Raw genomic sequence first — 24880 nt, 5'->3', positions numbered from 1 at the left:
TACTATAAAAAGTGCTACTAAAATTTTTTGTATGTCTGGTTCCTTTCCTTTTGGCTTTGTATATACTATTTAGTGACTTTAAAAATCGAATTCCAAATTGTTTTCCATAATGACTGGCCCAATCTAAGGATTCATCAATAGCATATTAGAGTATTTGTCTTACCACATTTACTAATCTATAATGTGTCCCTTGAATATTTAATACTTTAGTCTAGGGGCAAACTACAGCCCGCTGGCCAGATAGGGCCCACTGAGGATGTTTATGCGGCCCACCGGGTTATGGCAAATGGGCTGGGGGCAGAGACAGAGTGTGAGTTTTTGTTTTTACTATAGTCGGGCCCTCCAACAGTCTGAGGGACAGTGAACTGGCCCCCTATTTAAAAAGTGTGAGGACCACTGCTTTAGTCATTTGCCATAAGGATGACAAATATGATGAATTCGAGGTGATAACTTAGATTTCAAATTTCATTTCTCTCATTATTAATTTGCACCATTCTTTCATATAGCTATTTAATTTTTGGTTTTGTATCTCCAGTATAGCTCCTGGCACAAAGTAAGTATGCAGTAAATGCACGTTATAGCTATTATAAATTTCTTCTTTTGAAGTTTGTCTCTTCAAATTCTTTGACCATTTATTTATTGGAGAAGTGGCTGTCTCTTTCCATTGCCTCTCTCATCCTTCTAATAGGATTTTCCTTATTACAAAAGGGTAAGTTGCTTTGTGGTCTGTATGCCTTATTTTGGACCTATGTAGAACTATATCATACCCTTCTTGATTTTCCTTTATTTCTCTGAAATCACTATTGTTCACTATGATCAAATTTCTTAAGTCTTTCAAGGTTATTCTAATGGAATCCATTTACATATTATAATCTATTGGATGATTTATTTTAATTTCAGTGAAACAAAATGCCTGCTGCAATTATGTGCATTAGAATGCAAAGGGTTGGGGGATGATAGTCAATATACAAATCCTTCCAGTTTCCAATGTTCTACAATCACATGGTCTTGGGTAGTGGATAATCCATGCCAAATAGGTATAAAAAGTGTTGCTAATTCCTCAGCAGTTTATGGAGGTGTTGTTTGTCACAGTAACAAATGGCTCTAATCACTGTGACCAGCTGCCTCATGACCAATGTTCCTTAGGTAGCTCACTTTTTAAAATCGAATTATTCAGTAACACAATTATTTTATAGCTATCTAGCAAATTATTCTAATAGGGAAGGAGTGAGTACCCTTTTCTTTTTAATATATGGAAACAAGCTATAGCAACGTGATTACAGGTCCAAACATACACTGATCCACCTTAATTTACTTGGCATTTGATTGCCTCTGCTGGCTAGACCTTTATAGTAAGGTTCAGGTTGATTGTAGTCTGCTTCTCTCATTTCATACCAAACAGGCTCTGTGTCTATTGCATGTTAGGCAGGTTCTAAAAATTGTACTATGACTTGCCACATAAAAATCTAACACTCAGATGAATATAAACACTGTTGGTGCTAGACTCAAGTTTCTAGGTAATCCAGATGGCAAATTGTTGCCCACTGAATGAGCTGCTAGAAGTGCTATGTAAACATATTTAACAACAAAACAAAACAATAGAAATGGTGAAATGAAAAACTTCTAAAATTTACCTTGGAAACCATTTTGGAATTCTGATCCATTAGGTAAGAGCTCTGGAGTGTATTCATTATATCCTCCTACATAAAACTGGCTGAAGACGTTGAGTCCAACCAGTCTCCCTGGGGAGGTGATAGATTTATTCTTCTGATCATCCACCTTTAAAAGGAAAAATTTCATTACTAATTAAAAGAGAAAGGATTCCCTAAGGGGGGCCATTAAGATACTGTTTTCTTTCCAATGGACTTGGCTTAAAAGTTTTATGACTGACTGAATTTCCTTTTTTTCTTTGAAATCTCTGATTTTCCAATAACATCTAACTGATGATTAACACTTGATGTAAATCAGGATCCACAAATAGATTTCAAAAGGTCCATGAACTAGGATGGGAAAAAAAAAAATGCAACCTTCTCTTCACTAACATTTCATTTGCTATATAATTCTGCGTCTTTCATTCTTTAATATTATTTTAAGAGGGAGTTCATAGTTTTCACCAGTGTTAAAGGGGTTTATAACATTAAAAAAAAAGGTTAAGAGTTCCTGATTTAGATATATTAAGAGATTTCCTACAATTTTCCTTTCCATTTGAAATCACAGTTCTCCAGCGATTACAAACTAATTCCTTACCTTCATCCAACCGTTTTGAAAGGATCTTCCCAGATGGACCACATGTACTCCAAGAGTCAGATTAAGTGGGTCACTATAGAGACTTGCTGTGCCAGAGCCCAGGTTATAAGTATATACCAAGCACCCATGGCGCAGACCAACAGCAAGAAAGTCATCTCCATTCAGCCCTGAAATGATAGAAAGCAGAGGAACAGCTCCCTGAAGAAAGAGCCATCCAGAATTCTTGCCAGCTTGGTTACTGTATAGCTCTGGGCTGTTTGCCAACACAATATGCTATTGCATGTAAACAACCACTCATCAGCACCCCAGTGTGTATGTACCCGAATATTTATCTCACTATGGAGTTTTGTAAACACATCACTGGAAACTTTCTCCAAATTTGCTAAGAATTAGTCTATTTCTTTGAGTGTATATGAAAGCTTTGGTTAACCCTCAAAAATTTTCAACGTAAAAGACAGCATGGCGCCATAGAAAGGGTTCTGGTATTGGAGTTAGGAAAACTGGACTTATCACTTGTATGACTCAATTCCTCCAAATCCATAATATTATGAAGAAAGCTAGTCTTCGAATCTGGGTCTGTATCCCAGTTGTAAAAGATTAGAGGATGTGGCTGAATAAATGAATAACCTATTTATTAAGTGCTTATTATATGCAAAATCTCTGGGGATATAAATAAAAGGCAGTCCTTGTTTTCAAGGAGTTCATATTTCAATAGAGATGCAAATCAGATGGGAAAAATCTCACTATTGTTGGAGCACAGGAGCAAAGCAGGTGGTAACAGTTCTTCTTAAATTACATGTCCATTTATAAAATGCGTAAGTTTCTTATGTTAAGCCATTTGACAGTGCCATTCTTTAGGAGCAAGAAATTTCTTTTCTAGATCTTCAGTAATACTGATGATATTTATACTAGTTAATATTAATAATTTTTGTTATTGTTAAGTCATTTTTCAGTCATGTTCAACTCTATCACTTTATTTGGGGTTTTCTTGGCAGAGATACTGGAGTGGTTTGCTATTTCCTTCTCTAGCTCATTTTACAGATGAGGAAACTGAGGCAAAAGGGGTTAAATGATTTGCCACAGAAAGTATCAAAAACCTAAAAAGGTTGTTGAAAGGATCACAAAATTGTTAAAGTGATTTCCAAAAGTGAAAACCTGATAACCTCACTCCCCTACTCAGTAAACATCAGTAATTCTTCTAGAATAAAATATAAACTTGCAACTAGATGGTATAGTACATAGGGAATAGAAAGATCTAAGTTCAAAATTAGCATCAGATGCTATACAATTTTGGGCAAGTCAGTTAACTTCTATATAATAATAATAATAATAATAATAATAATAATAATAATAATAATAATAATAATAATAGCAGTTCCCAGGATTATTGTGAGCATCAAATGAGATAAATAATTGTAAAGTGCCTAGCATAGTGCTTGGCAAATAGTAGATGCTTTATAAACATTAGCTAGCATCATCATTATAAACTTTTCAGTTTGGGTTTTAAAGCCTTAAACAATTTGATTCCAACTTTAATGAACATTGTTTCCCTTCATGCAATGTGTCCTCTCACCAAATTTTCCTTCTTGTTGGTCTTCCCAAATATTATATCATCTTTGCTCTAGCTATCTCCATACTTGAGATGTAATCTTTTCTTAACTCTGCCTCTTGTTTCTTTCAAAAGTCTGCTTAAGCACTACAGTGTAGGTGAAACCTTTCCTGATTCCCCTCTCCTTCCAATTCCTACAGCTTCCCTGTCATTTTGATCCTGTTTTCTATTTACTTGTTTATGATGTACTGTCTCTCTGATAGAATGTCAGCTGCCAAAAGTTAGCTAGCCTTTTCTGTCTTTTGTATAATGGTAACACAGGGAAAGGAGAAGGTGCTTTTAGGTTTATAAAATATTTTACATTTATTATTTCATTTGATTCTCACAACAGTTGGTAAAGTAGATGCTATAATTATTCTCATTTTATAGATGAGGAAACTGAGTATTCAGGAGGAGGTTAAATTGCTTGCCCAAGGTTACATGGTCAGTCTAAGGCAGGATTTGAATTCAGAGACTGGGAAAATAGATGTGATATGCCATTTGCTGGTGTCCTAAATTCCAAGAACAAAGCTCTATTGGGCATTTTTGTCTCATCCAGTTTGAAAATTCAGATGAGTTCAGCATGGAGATATCTGCATAAATCAATGTCACACTTGAATGTATAGGAGGAAAAGCATTGTATCTGGTACCAAAGATGTTGGGTTCAGATCTTGTCTCTAATACTTGCTATCTCTATGATCCTGGCAAGGCTCTTTCAAGATCTTAGTTCCTTATCCCTAAAAGAACAGATGCTTGTGGGATATCTCTGGATATGATCCCTATTATCAAAGTTGTGACATCAATATGACATTAACGAATGAATGAACACAAACCTGAGTGCCTTGAGTTGAGTGTTCAGGCAGCAGGACTCATGTCTTGATCCATCCAGCCTTTTCTTGAGCTCTGTCAATTTGCATTTTGTCCCTATTCCTGCCCTCTACTAAACGAATGCCTTGCTAGTGAACAGTTACTACTTTTTACTGGAGCACAAGTCCCATTTCAGTTAGGAGTCAGGACATATTTCTATTTAAAATTGTTTTTTCTATACATTTAAAATAGTTATTATTTAAATTGCTCTGCACTCTCTGCCCACATAGTTCTTCCTTTCCCCCATTGCATATTATAATTTCTATTTATTCTTTAATATCTAACACAGATGTTTTCACCTCCATGCAGTTTTCCCAGATTCCTCCATTCTATACAGTTCTTTACCACATCATAGTTTACAATTTGTTTTGTAGCTCTTTTATACTTCCCCATGCTCAACTCAACAGACTGAAGATTAAATTAAATGTTAGTCACATTTTTTTTCCCCAGGAGACCCTGTTGTTTTCTGAAGATATAGAGAGCATAGAAGTTGTTTTCTTAGAATGGTGTAGTGCTGGACTTGGAGCCAGAGTAGCTGGGTTTGATTCCTAATTATGCAACTTAGGGTTTGATTCCTAATTATGCAACTTAACATCTTTGTTCCTTTGGGGAAAAATCAGTTAACTATATTTTGTTTCAAATTTCTGTTTCTTCATGTATGAAATGAAAGGATTGCAATAGATAACCTCAAAAGTGTATCCATCTCTCTCTGATTCTATTTAATTTTACACTGTCTTATGATTCTTATTTTCTGTCTCTCTCCTGTACTGTTCTGGATACAGGTATTATGCTTAATAAAAAAAATTCTTTTAAAATGAATAAGGCTTCTAGGGACCCAATCTTGAGCCAAAGAGAGGGCTAGAAATCAAGATTAGAGAACATCTTGTATGTGTCACAACAGTTTTCTGTCATTTCTCGTAGTTGGATTACGAAAAACATTCTCAGTGCATTTATTCATGAGGAAAAAGTCATATCATTCCATTTAATGCTATCTGACATAGGCACATTTTAAATTCTCCCCTCCAAGGTTCTATTAACTTTATTACAACATAGCTGTTTTGAGGGTATGTGCCAATAATTTGAATTTTAAAAAATTTAATTGATTTAGTAATTCAAAAGAGGCTAATTCAAAACAGTTATTTAGTATTTATGTTGACTATAGATGTATGCAGAGTTTTATAGCAGCCAAAAGAAGGAAAGTGCCTTAGCCAAGGAATAATATTGAATATATTGTAGCATAGATGAGCAATGTACATAGCAGATAAGAGTTGGCTGGTTGGAAAATTCTGCTGCAGATCTATACTGTCCATGCCATTGTGGTTAAGTTGTTTAATCTCTTAGTGTTTCCAGCAATTCTTTAAGACTTTAAGTCACAGAATAGTTGTCCTTCTTCATTGGTAAAAAGAGTTCCTTTCTCCTGAATTCCTTATATCAATGAAGTCACAATTCTGAGCAAAGACACTAAAAATGTAGTATAATCAAGGCTGTGCTGAAATCAATTTTTAGTATAATCATTTAAAACTTAGAAATGAGCAAATACTACAAACCAGAGTTTGACTATTTTGTTGATTGTTTAGACTTAAGAGACAGAGAAAACAATAATGCAGATTAAATATAAAAACATATCAAAGTTACCGAGAGTTGGTAAAACATTTACAAATGTACCTCTGGATATACTTGTCATTTATATGATACTTTCTCTTTTTTGATTCTTTCCTGAAAGTAGGAAGTTTAAGTGGGATTATCTCCAGTTTTCAGATGAGGAACTGGAGACTTTCAGATATTAATTGAATTGTCCATAGTCATATGGCTAGTGTCAGAATATGGCCTTGAACTCTAGTCAATCAATTAAGCAAGAAAGCGTTTATTTACTATTTGCTAATTACTGTGCAAGGCTCTTGGAATAAAAACTCAAAAGACTGAAGCAGTATCTGTCTTTAAAAGCGTACATTCCATCATCTCCAAATTCAATGACACTTCTATTGTACCCCACAAACTGTCTGCATGAAGTATGTTGAACAAACAAAAAGTTACAGTGATTTTTAATGAAGCTAAATTTAGTAAGTTGGTTCTAGGCAAGGGAGAACATATTTGGTTGATATTTTCTGACAACTAGTTCTAACCCAAGGGATTTAGAGATATTTAGGATACACAGGTGATAGAAAAAGAAGGAAAGAATTGATTGGACAGGTTTTAGATGAGTAGTAGCTGTTACGCCAGAACAAATATGTAAATGGAAATATTTTTGAGTATGAGGGAAAAGAAACTTTACCTTTATTTGGATTCTTGTGAAATATAACATGGTCATGGGAAAAGGGGGCCAGATTTGGAATTAGGAAGACCAGCTCAAGGTCCCTCAGCTCCCTGAAGCTTAGCACAATATTTGGCACATTGTAGAAACCTACATATTTATTGACTGATTTATTAACTCTATGGTTTTACACCAAAGGTGTGTTGAGTCAGTTTGTACAAACCAAAACTTAAAATTTCACCGTGAATATTTATACTACAGAAAATGACAAATTCTACAAATCAGAGCTTGATACTTTGTTCTCCTGATTGTACTTAAAGTGATGAAAAAAATGATAATACAGATTAAACTCAAGTGTCATGGATGCATTTTTCCCTTTAGAGAGTCAGTTGTTTAGTATTTACCAAACACTCCCCTACCTTAGATCTATCTCTTAGCTTTCTAAACTAATCCCTAAGGTCTCTCCAAATGATTTTTATAGACACATTCAATGTACCAAGAAATCAACATGTAGTCTGCACCTTCCAACAATTTTCAGGTTAATATTGTACTTTTCATATTATAGAAATAGCACGATTATTTTCACTTTGCTAATCTACTGATCCTATAATTTCCACATAAAGTTAGACATTCTGGAGTACTTAATTCTGAAGGAAAGATTTACATCAGAAAGATGACAAAAGTCTCCTGCTACTAATATGTTATTTTTTCAAACTCTTCTCCCATAGATGGGGAAGTATTAAGGCACATTAAATGTAATTCATTATTATCATGAAAATGGTAATAGACTTTGAGGTAAAAAAGTTAAACAAAGTATAGCAGCCCTTTTTGTAGTCGCAAGGAACTGGAAACTGAGTGCATGCCCATCATTTGGAGAGTGGTTGAATAAGTTGTAATATATCAAAGTAATGGAATATTATTGTTCTATAAGAAATGATCAGCAGGATGATTTTAGAAAGGCCTGGAGAAATTTACATGAACTGATGTTGAGTGAAGTGAATAGAACCATGAGAACATTATACACAGAAACAAGATGCACTTTTGATGGACTTGGTTCTTTTCAACAATGAGATGATTCAAGGCAATTCCAAAAGACTTGAGATGGAAAGTGCCATCCACATCTAGAAAAAGAACTAGAGAGATTGAATGTGGATCAAAGAATAGTATTTTCACCTCTTGTTGTTGTTTGTTTACTTGCTTTGTTTTTCCCCTTTTGATCTGATTTTTCTTGCATAGAATGATGAATATGGAAATATGTTTAGAAGAATTGCACATGTTTAACTTATTTTGGATTACTTGCTGTCTAGGGGAGAGTGAATGTGGGAAGAGAGGGAGAAAACTTTAGAACACATGGTTTTGCAAAGGTGAATGTTGAAAACTATATTTATATGTATTTTGAAAAAATAAAAAGCTTTTATTATTAAAAAAAATAAGTTAAATAAAGTCCTGAACACTTCAGTGATCCAAGTTTTAATCTTGGCTTGACTAGTGATAACCTCTGGCAGTTCCTTCTCCTAGTTTTCAGGTGGATCATTTGTACAACAGCCATGATAACTGAGAATCCCTTACTAGGACTGTTGCAAAGAAAATCCTGGCACTTTATTCATTAGGCCATCTAGCTGCTGATGCAAAGTGAACTGCTTAGAAAATTATTGGAAATACTGATTGATTGATACCCATTTTTCAAAGGAAAAGGAAAATGTGTGGAGAGAGAAAATCTAAGAATGAATCTGGAAAAAAATGCACAGGTGAAATATTCAGGTTCCTCTTCCTCTCTCCTTCCTCAACTCATAAATAAGGAATCCAAGTGAAAGGGGAAGGAAAAATTAGCAAAAGAAATGGAAAGTAGAAACTTTATCTGAGTGTCAAGGAAGGAAGAAAAATTAAAGAAGAGAAATAAAGGAAAATGAGACCTATGAGAAGTGTTTTGGAGAACAAAGCTAGAGTCTTCTGGATATAAAAGGATGGAAGAATTATTATGTTTATTTTCATGAAGGCCTGAAAACTCAAGTTAATTTATATAGGTATTCAGCTTATGAATGAAAGTGGCATAGTGTTATAGAGTTCTAGGCCTAAAGTCAGCCTTAGACACTTATTAGCTATGTAACCCTGGGCAAGTCACTTAACCCTATTTGCCTCAGTTTTTGCATCTGTAAAATGAGCTGGAGAAAGAAAGAGCAAACTACTTTAACATCTTTGCAAAGAAAACAGCAAATGGTATCATGAAGAGTCAGATATAATTGAAACAATTGAACAACATTTTTTTTCCCCCCTGAGGCTGGAGTTAAGTGACTTGCCCAGGGTCACACAGCTAGGAAGTGTTAAGTGTCTGAGACCACATTTGAACTCAGGTCCTCCTGAATTCAGGGCTGGTGCTCTATCCACTGCGCCACCTAGATGCCCCCAACACTTTAAATTACAGAATAATTTCAAGTTGTATAAGCAGATTACAGAGAAAAATGAAAAGTTAAGGAAGGCTAGTTTATCCAGAAATTTTTAATAATGATAATAAGGATACAACACAAAGTGTGAGATGGCAGTCACATCACTAATAGTTTAATGTACAGAGAATGCCACTCACAGTACCTCTTAACTTTAAATTACTTGGTACTCAATTAATAATTAGTGAGATAGATTGAGTTAGTAAATAGAATCCTGGGCCATAAAGCCAGAAAAACTTCAATTCAAAATGTCAGTTACTTATTAGCTGTAAGACCTGGACAAGTAACTTAATCTCTCAGTTTTGGTTTCTTTATCTAAACTAAAGTGGTTCGACTTGATAGTTCCTAAATTTTAGCTCTAAATCTATGATCCTATAAACATGTGATTCATAGTTATCTACACATTCTATTTTTTTTTTTTTTGTCCAATGATTTAACATTACATGAGTGGATGGTTTCACATTTTCTGTGATACAATAGGCAAAGATTTAAGATTTAAGATTCATTCAGCTCCTTCTTTGGTCTAATTGCTGAAACTTATAGGGAATCTTTTGGGTTACTTGCTTGTGAGTACTCTTGTTTTTAGCTGGTATTCTTCTACCCTCTTGTGGAATAATATAGAACTGCAACTCAATCTGATCATTGATTTAGAAAAATAGAGCTCCATAATATTCTTTTCTGTATCGTTCTGTTCCTTGTCTTTTTAACATTAAAGCTTTAAAAATACCGTTCCCATTTTGAGGCAATTTGGGAACATTGTGATACTTTTATAATAGAATGATTCTGAACAAAAATTTTTATTTCCCATAAGTCTAATTAGATTATTATTTAAAAAAGAATTTATAAATGATAGTAAATGTTGATTTACAGCATATCTGCAATCATAGCATAAAAAATCCATTTAATCTATAATTCTCCAAATTCTTTTCAATACTCTGATATATAGATGGCTTTTAAATGTTACCGTTATTGCTCCAAGTAGGGATTGTTTTGTTCTTTATAATTTCACTCTGTACTTTTATACCTTCTTTCTTGGTGCTTGCAAAGGCAGCAAAGGATGATTTATACTCACACTCCTGGAGCTTACCACAGTATCTGTTATATACTTGGAACTTAATAAATGTTTGTTAATTAATGGTTGATCTGTGATCTTAATAAGATTATTCCTTCCTCTACTACATGACAAATCTTATGTAAACTTTCTTGTAGGAATTTTGCCCATGCTTTTCCATGAATCCTCACAGAAATTTATCTGAGATTCTAGAAACCTCCCTCAGAATCTTTCACTATTTGGTGGAAATTAGTTCAGCATATGGGGTATCTTAACATCCCTCACTCTCACTTTATGACTAATCTATCAAACATGTCTTTGACAATAGGAATTTCTCATATTTTTTAAGCTATATAAAATTTTTAATATATTTTATTATATATTACTATTATATATGGCATTATACAAATATAACATATTTACCTATATAATATCTAGGAACAGAGAAATATCAGGTTTGACAGAAGAGATTAGAAAGTAAACAGATTATGGGATTCCAAAAGATTTAGAAATAATGTCCCCTAGACAAGTGTTTCTTAAATTTGGCACTGAGAATTATGACATTTTCAAAGTGCGTAGATAACTAACTCTGAAAATCAGGGGGAGGAGGGGGTTCAGCAAATTAAAGCTGTGTCAATTGGTGAATAACGACCTCCATTCCTAGGTCCTTCTCCCACAATTCTTTCTGAGACTGACAGTAGCTGCTGAGGTAAGAAGTCTGTTCATAGAAGCAGTGTCAAAGGGTTATTTGATTTATTGATTTTGTAGAAGAAGAGGTAAAGGAAGAAAAGGGTGTGATAGATAGATGGGCGGCATATAGGGCAAGAATAGAACCCACAGAAAGAGGTGGCACTAGTTAGGTCATTTGCTTTAGATGTCATAGACTGGACCTTCTGTGTGGCAGTGTTGTTGACATGCATGATTTAACAAGGAATGAGCTTAGGGATTGGATCTGTGATTTCACTGATAAAAGAGAATTCCTGGATGAGGAAAATCCCTTAATAAAAATAGTTTGGCCCCTTTTCTGCAATTTATAGTCTTAGAGAGTTGTCTAGGTGGGCAACTTCAAGTTAAAAAACGACCAGAATTATATAACGACTATGGGTCAGAAGTGGGACTTGAACCCAGGTTTTCTTGTCTGGTCAACCCTTCTACCTCTCATCATTAAATTAACTTTCTCTGATCTGGTCAAACAGAAATAATAATGACCTTGAACCATTCTCATAGAGATATTATTTGTGTAAACTAGGTAACATCACTCAGGAATTTTGAAGTCCTTGGAAACCAACACAGAACAAATTCTTTAATTAGAAATTTCCACTAAGATAGCTAAGTTTTTGCATCTAATACCCTAAATAAGCATATCAAAATATTTTCTACACTTGAAAGTGTTGGGATATACAAGATCACGTAGTCTAAGGGATTTTAACATATTTTGTGGCTGCCTGGTAAAGCCTATTAAAGAATAATGACTTTCTCAGAAGTACCACCCTGGGGCAGCTAGGTGGATAGAGCATCAGGATCTGAGTTCAAATCTAATCTCAGATATTTAACACTTCCTGGCTGTGTGACCCTGGGCAAGTCACTTTTGCCTCAGCAAAAAAGGAAAAAAAAAAGTACCACCTCATACCTCTCAGATCAGCTAAGATATCAGGAAAAGATAATGATAAATGTTGGAGGGGATGTGGGAAAACTTGAACACTAATACATTGTTGGTGGCGTTGTGAAATGACCTAACCATTCTGAAGAACAATGTGGAACTATGCCCAAAGGATTATAAAAATATGCATACTCTTTGATCTAGCAGTCTCATTACTGAGTCTGTATTCCGAAGAGATAATAAAAAAGGGAAAAGTACCCATCTATGCAAAAATGTTGGTAGGAACCTTTTTTTTGTAGTAGTAAGGAACTGGAAATTGAGTGGATGCCTCTCAGTTGAGGAATGGCTGAATAAATTATGTTATATGAACATTATTGGAATATTATTGTTCTGTAAGAAATGATGAGCAAGCTGATTTTAGAAATGCCTGGAAAGACCTACATGGAATGATGCTGAGTGAAATGAGCAGAACCAGGAGAACATTATATACAGTAAAAACAAGTTTTTGTGATAATCAACTGTGATGCACTTGAGTCTTCTCAATAATGAGGTGATTCATAGCAATTACAATAAACTGGGGATGGAAAATGCCATATACAACCAGAAAGAAAACTATGGAGACTGAATGTGCAATAAAAGCATAGTATTTTTACTTTTTTCTTTGTTTCTCATGTTTCTTTTCCTTTTGGTTTGATTTTTCTTATACAGCATAACCAAAATACATTTAAAAGGACTGCAAATATTTAATTTATATCAGATTTCTTACTGTCTTAGAGCAGGGAAGATAAAGGAGGGAGAAAAATTTAGAATGCAAAGTTTTACAAAAATGAATGTTGAAAACTATGAATCTGGAAAAACAAAATATTTAAAAACAACGATGTTTTCAAATTCATTAAAGGGGAATGAATAGGATTTTAAAGAAAACAATTATATGGAAAAACAGTTATCAAAAATGTTTTAAAATACAAATTCATGGATGATAGTCTAATCCATTCATTTGACATATATAGAGAAAACTGGGTCCAGAAAATGTTGTGATTGTTCTAGGATCACAGTTTGCTAATTTTCTGACTTGCTGTCTATTTTATTTCAATTGTATCACAATAGCTCCTTGATAGAGTTCTACTTGAAGTTTTATCTGGTAGCTTATCTCCAGCCAACACTGGGACATTGAAGACTGTTTTCATTCTGTGATCAGGTTGTCTCCTCATGCTGGATTGGCAACAAATACACCTCTTCTTTTACAATTAAATGGAAAGAAATTTAAGAGAAGGAAAAGAAATGCCAAATAAGATCATCCCTCCCTGTAACTGAAATCTCCTGCCTAAATCCACATATTCTCAAATATGAAATCTTGGTCCTAGTGGAGACTTTGTATTCAGCTAATTATTGGAAAATGAGCACATTCAGGATCCAACACATACCAATTCAAGGGAACAAAAAATAAAAGGAAATTGTAATGATACAGATTTCTCTTTTCCTTACAGAAAAATTAGAATTTTCCTGAAGAAACAATACAAATAGAAATGCAAAAAGAAATAAAATATTTTTAAAATAATTTAAGGAAACAAAATGCAAAAATTCACTAATAGGGGAAATTAGCCTTACCTTGGCCCTTCTGTCCAGTGAAAAATATCAGATTATCTTGCAATGCGGAATTATTGTTTGCCAGCTGGAATTTCAGATGGAATTCATAGTAGAAGCTGATATCTGGAATTCTTGAATAGGCCAGGAATGAAGTGTATCCAAAGGAATCTATGCCACTGAAACTGGGCTGAGTAATATTAATAGCTGTGGAAAAGAAAATCCCAAACCAACCAGTTAAAATAAATTTTTGTATATAGATTTAATTTGTATTATTGATTTATATATTGTATATTGCTTTATATTTAAACATAAATCTAAAACTGAAAGGTGTCTCAAAAGTCATTTGGTCCAACTTACTTTTTTTTTTTGCAAATGAGGAAACTGAGGACCAGGATAGTTTTGGGCACCTAGGTGCTAAAATGGATAATATTCTGGGCCTAGAATCAATAAGACCATAGTTCAAATCTGACCTCAGATGCTTAGTAGCTATGTGACTCTGTTTGCTTCAATTACACAGGGAGAACAGTAGCACTATCACCCAGAGTTGCTATGAGGAGCAACTGAAATAATTGCAAAGCTTTTAGCATGGTGCCTGGCACATAATAGATATAAGATAAACGCTATTTTATTATTATTATTATGGGTAGAATAACTCAGAGATAGGATTTGACTACTTTAGAGCAAAAGGGGGCTCATGAATTTTTCCTTCCATATTCTGGTAATTAAATTTCAAAATAGTTGCTTTCTTTTATAATGTTATTTATTTTGTTTTATGCACTTAAAAACCATTATTCTGAGAAAAGGTCCACAGGCATCACTTGACAAACTATGGTTTTCAAACTTTTGTTCTAAATATCTTTATATTATTAAAAATTATTGAGGATCTGTCCAGAGAGTTTTTGGTTTATGTGGGTTATATTTATAGATATTTATCATATTGGAAATAAAAATGAATTTTGAATTTTTAGACTTCTGAAAGGCTTTCAGAAACTCTCAGGATTCTTTGGATCACACTTTGAGAACCACTGCTATAGACTGACATGAAGATTTAGAACTTTATCTTTATAGCCAAGATTTTTCCTACAATGCTACAATGTCTGTTTTACTAACAGATTTGAGATTTTGTAAGTGCCATTTGGTGCACAAGTGACAGAATTTTTCAAAATCAGAATAACAAAAACTCAATTTTTAAAAAATTAAAATAGTTTTTCCCCTGAGGCAATTGGGGTTAAATGACTTGCCTACTGTCACACAGCTAGGAAGTGTTAATTGTCTGAGACCAGATTTGAACTCAGGTTCTTCTGACTTCAAGCCTGGTGCTCTATCCATTGTACCATCTAACTGTCCCAATTTTGTATCTTTAGATCCTATCACTTTACATATCTTTCTAAGGAGTATTTTTTGAAAACTTTCTCTAACATGCATGTTTTTAGGATTTTTACTTTTTTTTTTTTTTTTTTTTTTTTTTTTTTTAAGAAAAAAATTGTACTTTCTCAATCTTTTATCCTTAGGTGAGTGAATCAAAACTACAGGTTAGAAGCCAGAGTCAAGGGTCTAGAGATCAATAAAAAAAAAATCAGTCAAAAAATATTTATTAAATGCCTGCTGAGTGCTAGGCACAGTGTTAAGCACAGGAGATACAAAGAAATAGTTCCTGCCCTCACAGTCTAAAGGGGGAATCTGGAAGATAACATATAAGTTAAAAAACTGGGTGAAGGTGAATCTGGTTTGAGGAAATGAAGTAATTCTACATCTAAATTGGAAATGATGAAATTGGCTGCCCTGAACTCTCTTCAGGATCTGGAGGTGGCTCTCCAGTTGCTGATCCTCCATCCCCTGTAATCAGAGGAAAGCAGAGAAATAGGAAGGAATGTGGTCACTTTTCATTGTTCATAGAATTGATGGGTAAATTATTTTTTAAAGTAAAAGTTTTTGCTAAGAAAGAACCATTAACAATATACCAAAACAGTGGGTTTCAGTATTTAACACTTAACCTTTGTTTGTCTCAGTTTCCTTATCTATAAAGTAGGGCTAATAAAAGTACCTACCTCTTAGGGTTGTTGTGAGGATCAAATGATATAATAATTATTGTAAAATGCTTAGCATAGTTACTAGCACATAGTAAGTACCATATAAATGAAGAAGTACTCAGAAGACAAACCAGATCAAAAAGTAGATAAAAAGACCAAAAAAAAAAAAGAAGAAGAAGAAGAAGAAGAAGAAGAAGAAGAAGAAGAAGAAGAAGAAGAAGAAGAAGAAGAAGAAGAAGAAGAAGAAGAAGAAGAAGAAGAAGAAGAAGAAGAAGAAGAAGAAGAAGTATTTCCTGACCCCAAGGTGCAGTAATATAAAACTTATTCCTAAGGTCAGGTCAATAGACACAAAAAAGTTCTATATTAAGCATGCAATTTCCATACAGCTTTTCATCTTTTTCTTCTTCTCTAATTATCTTGTTTATTACAGCTCTTTTCTTTTTCTTCCCTGCTTTGCTCATCTTCTTTTTATTCATTTTATGGCAATAGAAGAGCTGACTTTTATTCATTCACTTCAATGAGCCATTAAAAGTAGAGAAAGTGGATTGTTTACCCAGTTTCCTATAGCATTTTCTTTGATCAGAGAAATTTTTAGAAATTCTTTTTATTGAGTGAGCACAATTTAATTGTTGTTGATTATTAATAAGAAAGAAGAAAACTTATGAGATTCTTGACCCAATTTTATAATTTTTTTAAAAAACAAGGAGTAGGATTCCTTTAATAGTCTTAGTATATGAAAGAAAATTGTATCACTTGGTCACAAAATTTTTTACAATGACTATTAATATAAGACTTCATTAAATAAGTAGATATTTTTAATGCTATATGTTTATACTAATGTATTCTGTTTTGAGACTTGGGAAAAAAGTAATGAGAATCCTTTCATTGGAGGACTTTAAATTATTTTGTCAGAAAGTAAAATATTGTATTAAATGAGTTATATTTATTCTCATTGGAGGAAATGTGCAATCTATGGAACAAAAGAAATTAGCTAAGTATTTAATATGTAAATAAAATTTAATAAATCCAGAAATTATGGTAGGTACAGAAATATATAATCTTACAAAGCTGCCAGGGCTATTGAGAGACTGAGTTACTGGTTTATTGGTCAGATTAACTAGTATGTGCTTAAAATCTTTCTAATTAAGAGAGAGATTCTTTATCCATTATACTATATTGCTTCTCAAGAAGAAATATTTTCCTTAGTTATCTCTATGCTATTGTTTACCCCTCAGAAAGCACCAATCCACATAGAATAAATAAAACTCAAAATATCATAGGATTAAAGAAATGCTTCTTTCTTTTGTACTCAAAGCTCATGTATGGAATGGATTATTCATGACTACTTGCAATTCTTTATTTGGAATATGTTGCATTGGCACTTGAGAAAGATAATTTTTGTTATTAGGGAATTTTATAATCATTCTGTCTATTAATCTATATATGTCCAATAGGATATCTGCACAAAAAGCTGACTATTCCATTTTGCTTTTTCACTTGAGAATTGTAAGTTTCAATTTTGGTAAAGGTGTCAAAGAAAGAGACATAAAGCTCTGATCAAGTTTTCAGAATTTAAAGTGGGACATCATGACATATCACTTGCCTTTTTACTGCTTTAAAAGAATTTACAAGAAAAATTATGGTTTATGAACAGGAGGTAATAAAACTTTCTAAGCCAGATACTTTATGGGCAGTAGTATAGTGGACAGAGATTCTAAAAGAAATGAAATGGCTTGGAATTTATGTAGAATAAGATTATAGAAACTTTGTTTACTTTGGCACAGAAAACAATGAAACTAAAATTTAATCGTATATTGATTCTCATTCTCTATTAAGGTCCACATAGTTCTCTTAATGTGCTGCTCAGATCATATTATTTCTTCACTCAAAAGACTTTACTCACTCCCTAATGTTGAGTAGGTTACATAAGGGTTAAGTTCTTGACCTTGTCATTTAAGACCCACTACTTTCAACCTACTACTTTCCAGCCTCATTTTACCTGATCTCGTATTCTATGCTTCAGCCAAAATAGACTTGTAGTTTCTTTGACCTGGAAGAGACCTTAGAAGTAGGTTATCTTTCCTGTTCTAATCCTTCTCTTTTATAGACAAGGAATTTGAAGCTAAGAGAGAGGTTAAGTACTTGCTGAAGGTCACACAGGTAGTAAATGGTAGAGTCAAGATTTAAGCCCATGTTAAAATTACTTCAATCAATCAATAAGCATTTCAAAGTACATGCTATATGCTAGGCATTGGAGCTGAGAAATAAATAAAGAAAGAAAGAAAGAAAGAAAGAAAGAAAGAAAGAAAGAAAGAAAGAAAGAAAGAAAGAAAGAAAGAAAGAAAGAAAGAAAGAAAGAAAGAAAGAAAGGAAGAAAGAAGGAAGGAAGGAAGGAAGGAAGGAAGGAAGGAAGGAAGGAAGGAAGGAAGGAAGGAAGGAAGGAAGGAAGGAAGGAAGGAAGGAAGAAAGGAAAGAAAGAAAGAAAGAAAGAAAGAAAGAAAGAAAGAAAGAAAGAAAGAAAGAAAGAAAGAAAGGAAGGAAGGAAGGAAGAAAGAAAGAAAGGAAGGAAGGAAGGAAGAAAGGAAGGAAGGAAGGAAGGAAGGAAGGAAGAAAAAAAGAAAGAAAGAATTTAAGAAAGAAACAGAAAAAAGAGAGAAAGAAAGAGAGAGAGAAAAAAAGAGAGAAAGAAAGAAAGAAATTAAGAAAGAAACAGAGAAAGAGAGAAAAAAAGAAGAGAAAGAAAGAAAGAAAGAAAGAAAGAAAGAAAGAAAAAAAAAAGAAAAAAAAAGAAAGAAAGAAAAAAAGAAAAAAAGAGAGAAAGAGAAAAAGGAGAGAAAAAGGAAGGAAGGAAGGAAGAGAGAAAGAGAGAGAGGAAGGAGGGAAGGAGGAAAGGAGTTGTGATCTGCAGATGTGAAAGCAATAACCACATGAACAAATCAGAAATTCCTGAAACATTTAAATAAGGTAGCATCAAATTGTGTGTGTGTGTGTGTGTGTGTGTGTGTGTGTTTAAAAGATGGAGTGAAGTGGTCACAAAGAAAAAGCCAGTGAACAGATATAGATTGAAGAATAGAAAGCAGGTTAATTATTGTTGGACTTTACAGATTTAATCAATCTACCAGTCATTCAATAAGCATTTATTAAGTCCTGACTATATACTAGGTGGCAGATTGGTGGTGCAGTGGATAGAAGCCTGGAGTCAGGAAGACCCATTTTCCTGAATTTAAATCTGGCCTCTGACACTTATTAGCTGTGTGACCCTGGGTAGTCACTTAATCTGACTTGCCTCAGTTTCTGATCTGTAAAATGAGTTGGAAAAGGAAATAATCAACCACGTTAGTATTTTTATCAAGATAATTCTGAATAGGTCACAAAGAGTTATACATGATTGAAATGACTAAACAACAAAAATATGTTAGCGTCATACTAGAAATTATATAAATTTAGAAACCTAATTTACTCTCCCACTTAATTAAAGACCTTAATCAAGCATCCAGAAATAAATAGAAGGAGCCTCTGAACAAGAGAAAAGAGCTGTCAAAAATTCCTTGTGCTTTACTTTTCAGAACATTTGTGGAACCTTTTTTATTCTCACCAGGATATTACTGACCTAGAATTGGAGCATTCATGTTTTTTTGGTCTGGACTTGTAATTTTATAGGTATAGGTAGCTAAAGGGGGCTTCCTCTATTAAGACAGATCAGCTCCTGCTCTGCAATGTCTAATCTTAGAGATTAAGTGATTTACCCAGGGTCACAGAGCCTCTCTCTATGTGTAAGAGGCAGAATTTAAACCAGTTTTTCAGACTCCTGAGGATAAATTTCTATTCTTTGTGACAAACTGATTCAATGTGAGCTGGGACAGATCAAATTAAGGGTGCTATTTCACTGCACCCCTGGAAGTACATTCTAATTCTGTGTCCCTTCCATATTGGGAAGGACCTCCATTTTGAGGAAAGCACCAAGGACAGCATGTTTCATTTATCTCTGTATTTCACTCCTGACTTTACAGACTTGCTCTACTATGTCCCTGAACAGATACCTTTCCCCCCTTGTGGCTAGAGCATGGAAAACTAGTAAAACTTAATTGACAAAGGCTTTTGACTGGGTGGGATGTAGTGTGATGAATTTTTCAACAGCAGTTATCCCAAATCTTGTGAGTCAGAGAGGGATTATGATCTACAAAGGTGAAATCAGTGACCACATCAAAAAGTCAGAGCTCTTCAATCTTCCTTTCATTGTTGAATCCCCCATTAGAATGTAAATTCTTTGAGGGCAGAGACTGTGGTTTTCTTGAGCCTGGTGCATAAAAGTATATAATAAATATCGTTTATTTTATTTAATTACTAATTTAACTCATTACTTGCCATTACCCTCTTTTCTGTCAGAAAGATTTGTGTTCAAATTCTCCCTCTTAAATTTAGAAACTATATGATCTCTAACAAGTCCCTTCACTTCTTTCAGCCTCAATTTTCTCATCTGAAAAATGACCCGAGTTGACCACAACAAAAACGATCACAATATCAGAGTTGTTGTGAGGCTCAAATGAAATAATATTAGTGCTTTTCAAATGTGAAAATGCTATATGTCAGTATTTCTCATAAGGTATCTTTAAACATTTAAAAGCAATTAAATATTTTTATATCACAAATTTTTAGGTAGCTTATTGGATAAAAATACTTCCTTAATTAGGCAAAGGATTGTTTCTTCTTAAGTTCTTAGAGAACAACAAATACGGTACACTGGAGGTAATGGGGATTATTAAATGTTGACAAATTGAAAATGGAAGCTTATATCAGGGAGAAGAGAATTATGTATAAAATTATAGAGTCACCTTAACATAGAAGAATGACATTCAGAATAATCCTGTGTCAATAAGAAAGTAGTAAATTTCTTGAAGGAAGACTGTGCATAGTATAACTCTCCATTTACATAAGAGATGATCAATAACCTCTGAATTATTGAAGAAGAGTGGAATTTTGGATAATATATTCCTCAATATGAGTCAAGGGAATTTGAACATCATAAAAATTTATAGTAAAAAAAGTTTTAGTGCAAAATGGATAAATTTCAGTTATCTGGAAAATTCTTTTCTGTAGAATTTTACAACAATCTCTCATTTATGCAGCGTTTTAAGGTGTGCAGAGCACTTTTCATATACTGTTTTATTTGATTCTCTCAACAAACCTATAAGATAGGTGCTATTTTTTATTATTTTCATTTTGCATATGAGGAAATTGAACTGATAGTGGTTAAGTTCAGGGTCACATGACTAGTAGATATCTGAGGCAGAATTTGTACTAGAATATTTTTTAACTTCAAGTATGGCACTCTATTTGTCCCTTTGTTTCAGAGAATTTAATTCCATAACAATGCCAGAAAAATTATATAATAATGGAAAGTAATAATATCACATATTTCTTTTAAAAATTAGTTTATGATTTAGATTGCCCTTCCCCCTCCACTTGTCAGAACACATGGTTGGTGAAGTTATGAATGCATCCAGCCATTCTGGAGAGCAGTTTGAAACTATGCTCAAAAAGTTATCAAATGGTGCATACCCTTTGATCCAGCAATATTTCTACTGGGCTTATATCCCAAAGAGATTTTAAAGAAAGGAAAGGGACCTGTATGTGCAAGGATGTTTGTGGCAGCTTTTTGCAATGGCCAGAAACTGGAAACTGAGTGGATCCCCATCAATTGGAGAATGGCTGAATAAATTGTGGTATATGAATGTTATGGAATATTATTGTTCTGCAAGAAATGACTAGCAGGATGATTTCAGAGGCCTGGAGAGACTTACATGAACTGATGCTGAGTGAAATGAGAAGAACCAGAAGATGACTCTACGGCAACAACAAGATTATACAATGATCAATTCTGATGGACATGACTCTCTTCAACAATGAGATGATTCCGACCATTTCCAATGATTTTGTGATGAAGAGAGCCATCTACACCCAGAGAGAGGACTATGGGAACTGAGTATGGTCCACAACATAGCATTTTTACTCTTTTTGTTATTTGCTTGCATTTTATTGTCTTTCTCAATTTTTTTTCTGATTTGATTTGGTTTTTCTTGTGGAGCAAGATAATTGTATAAATATATATGCATATATAGGATTTAACATATATTTCTACCATATTTAACATATGTTGGATTACTTGCCATCCGGGGAGAGGGTGGGGGAATGGGGAGAAAATTGGAACACAAAGTTTTGCAAGGGTTAATGCTGAAGAATTATCCATGCATATGTTTTGAAAAATAAGAATGTATTGCCAACTAGGGGCAAAAAGCCCAGATTCCTCCCATTCAGCTTTGTCATAATTAACTTCTCCTGGTTCACTGGATGGTATAAATAACCATCTAACTTGGCATCTTTGCTATTATGAATAATATATGATTAAAGGACCAAATTAGGCTAATACTTAAAGCTAGTAAGAAGAAAATGTAATGAATGAATGTGATTAGGATACTTTTTTTTGAATTAAATTTGTTAGCCAATTAACAAGCATTTATTTTCTCTTCCTTCTGTACCCCTTTCCTCCTCAACCCCTTAATAAGAAAATCAAACCCTTGTGCCAAATACCCATAGATATTGTAACAAGGACTTGCTTTACACATACCCAGATTGCCCAGCAGAGAGGCAATGAAACTTCATTGGTTGTTAATAGCCTCTTTTGACTGGCTGTATAGACAGAACATACTATATCTTTAAGATTGCCAGAATAGAACAATCTTGCTCTAATTGCTCCTTCTTTTCTGTTCATTGTCCAGAGAAAGGGAAGGTTAACCTTCAGTATGGGCATAATAAACTGAACTAATGAGGTGAAAACGGGGGTGGGGGGGAATACTGTTCTTTCATCTCTCCTTTATATACCATGGTTTTGAGAAATATATATATGGAGTATTTGTATTGACTTGTTTCATTTGTCTTTTTCAATTTTAGACACAGTTGCAAATATATCCACTAGGATATTTTGGGCTTCAGGGACAGAGCCAGTATTCTAAGTTAGATGTTTTAGCCAGCCAGCCTGGCAGAGAAGTCCTGAGAAGACAGGGTTCTTAACAACTCTATCCCAGAGAGAGCTTTGGACTCAGAGATTGGATCTGTACTAAGTCTGTTTGTTAATTTGTTATTTTATCTTTGAAGTAAATTTTTTTTGGAAAAGTTAAACTGACTATTAAATGGTTAAATAAACCTGTGGTATAAGGATTCTTCTTTGCTTAAGGGAATACCACTGGTGAGAGTTAAGTTAATGACAAATCCTAGACTCCCCCCAAAATTCAAGCAAAACCAATTATCATGCTGGCTGTGTCAAAAAACATGTGTATTATTTAGCATAATTAAGTCATCATTTCTCTGTCAGGAGGTGATAAGTATTTTTCTTCATTAGTCTTCTGAAATCATGGTTGATTATTATGTTGAATAAAAGTCTTACAAACTTTTATTTTTAAAAATAATTTTTGTTTTTTCATCATCTACATTTCCCAGTATTTAGAACAGTACCTGACGTGTAGTGGGTACCTAAATAAATGCTTATTGATTTGCTGATTGTATTCCTCCCTCTCTTCTTATGTATTTGTAGAGAATTCCTTCCTTATAATAATTTTTTAAAAGAGGGGAAAAAAAGCTTAATAAAATGAGCTAACACACTGAAAAATTATGACATTATGTGCAACATTCCACACTTATGGTTCCCTCCCATTGCTGCAGAGAAGGAAGGACAAAAGGTAAATTTGTATTGTAAGTCTGATGCTCGGTTTGACTAAACCAATGCCTTCTTATTTCCTTATTGCTTTTCAGCGCCTGAGTCTGGTTTTATATTTTGACAATCATGGTTCTATACTTATATACTTCAAGGGTTTGTGATTTGTTGGTATGGGCAACACTCTTCATGCCTTACTATATAGTTATTGGAGTTGGTATAGCCAAAAAATTAATCAGACTGTATTCAATATAGTGATGAGTGTCTCCAAACTTAGTTAAGTTGTTCCTAGACCTAAAGACATACAGTCCATTACTGACCTCATACCATAAGGCTTTTCAGCTTGACAGGATCTTGCCAGAGTTTGGTAATTACAGATATGGTTTGTAAGATTGGATTACTACCATTACTTTGATGAAACATGAAGGAAGACATTGGTTACTAGACTTTAAAATGCTTTGTACTTTTTAGCAGGGATCCAAGTGCAGTCAATACTTTTGTATATTGATGCTGGTGATCAAGGAATTTAAAGGAGACAAGTAGCTATCCTTCTTGTAGAACTACTGCATCAATAATACTCTATTTTTTTGAGAATAATTTCTTTCACTATAACTATCAGCCTCTGTTCAATCTATAGCCATAATTAATATTTTGTAAACTACAATATTATAAATATTAAATATTATTCTTGATTAAAACTGGTGGGAAAATGATTCTCTTGAATCTGAAAGACTAAGAATATCTGTATAGATTTCCACTTAATATTTCACAAAAAAGGTATAACAAATACATGGTTGAAGAAATTCTCTTAAAGTACTGGAAAAAATAAACTGTTCCACCTAAATGTGTTTCTGAAGATTACTCCCCCATCATGCAAATACACAAGGCAAACAACTATGTTACCCTTTATTCTTTTCTATTTTCTACATATTTCACTATATAAAATTCTACAGAATGGCTACAAGAAAGAGCAGAATCAGTTAATATACATTTCAGATACATCATTTTCTTTTTCAATAGGTAGATCAGGGATAGGGATGGAATTCACCCAAATTTTATAAAACAATTGATCATATCTCTCATGGAATCCTTGTGGACAAGACAGAGAGACATGTACCTTTATTGAGGCCAGAGATCTCGTCCTGGAGATCTTAACTCATTGAGTTTCAGAGCTCCTGACCTGGGGCCTCTGTTGGCCCAATTGGTAAGTGCCCTGCTTGGCCCAATATTTCATTTTTGCTCCAGTAGTGCTATAATCTACTCTTTATTCCTCAGCAGTTTTTTTTTAACCAGTCACTCTGCCAAGTGTCCTTGAATATACTCATTTCTTTCAGATCCATTTCAGTTTTAAAACTAAAATAAAAAACCAGTTTTACCATTGCTCCTAGAGAATGTCAATTTACTTTCTGACTTCACTCCCCATTCCTTTAAGTTTCCAAACCCAAATACCCCATTTCTGGACACCATTCCTCTATATGCATTGTCTTCCCCTTTTAGGATGTAAGTTCTT

General features: G+C 33.7%; 1 protein-coding gene across 1 annotated transcript in view; it reads right to left on the bottom strand.

Annotated features, from left to right (window-relative positions):
* EYS (eyes shut homolog) overlaps positions 1-24880 on the bottom strand; it is a 401433-nt gene that overhangs the window by 78365 nt on the left and 298188 nt on the right. The window contains exons 7-9 of the mRNA XM_074310593.1: positions 13654-13836; positions 2248-2414; positions 1635-1779 (exon numbers count right to left, since the gene is read on the bottom strand). Of these exons, the coding sequence (XP_074166694.1) occupies positions 1635-1779; positions 2248-2414; positions 13654-13836 (495 nt within the window). The remainder of the gene's footprint in view (positions 1-1634; positions 1780-2247; positions 2415-13653; positions 13837-24880) is intronic.

Source organism: Sminthopsis crassicaudata, chromosome 4 (assembly GCF_048593235.1).
Source record: "Sminthopsis crassicaudata isolate SCR6 chromosome 4, ASM4859323v1, whole genome shotgun sequence".
Classification (NCBI taxonomy): domain Eukaryota; kingdom Metazoa; phylum Chordata; class Mammalia; order Dasyuromorphia; family Dasyuridae; genus Sminthopsis; species Sminthopsis crassicaudata.
This window is presented reverse-complemented; position numbering and strand designations above follow the sequence as displayed.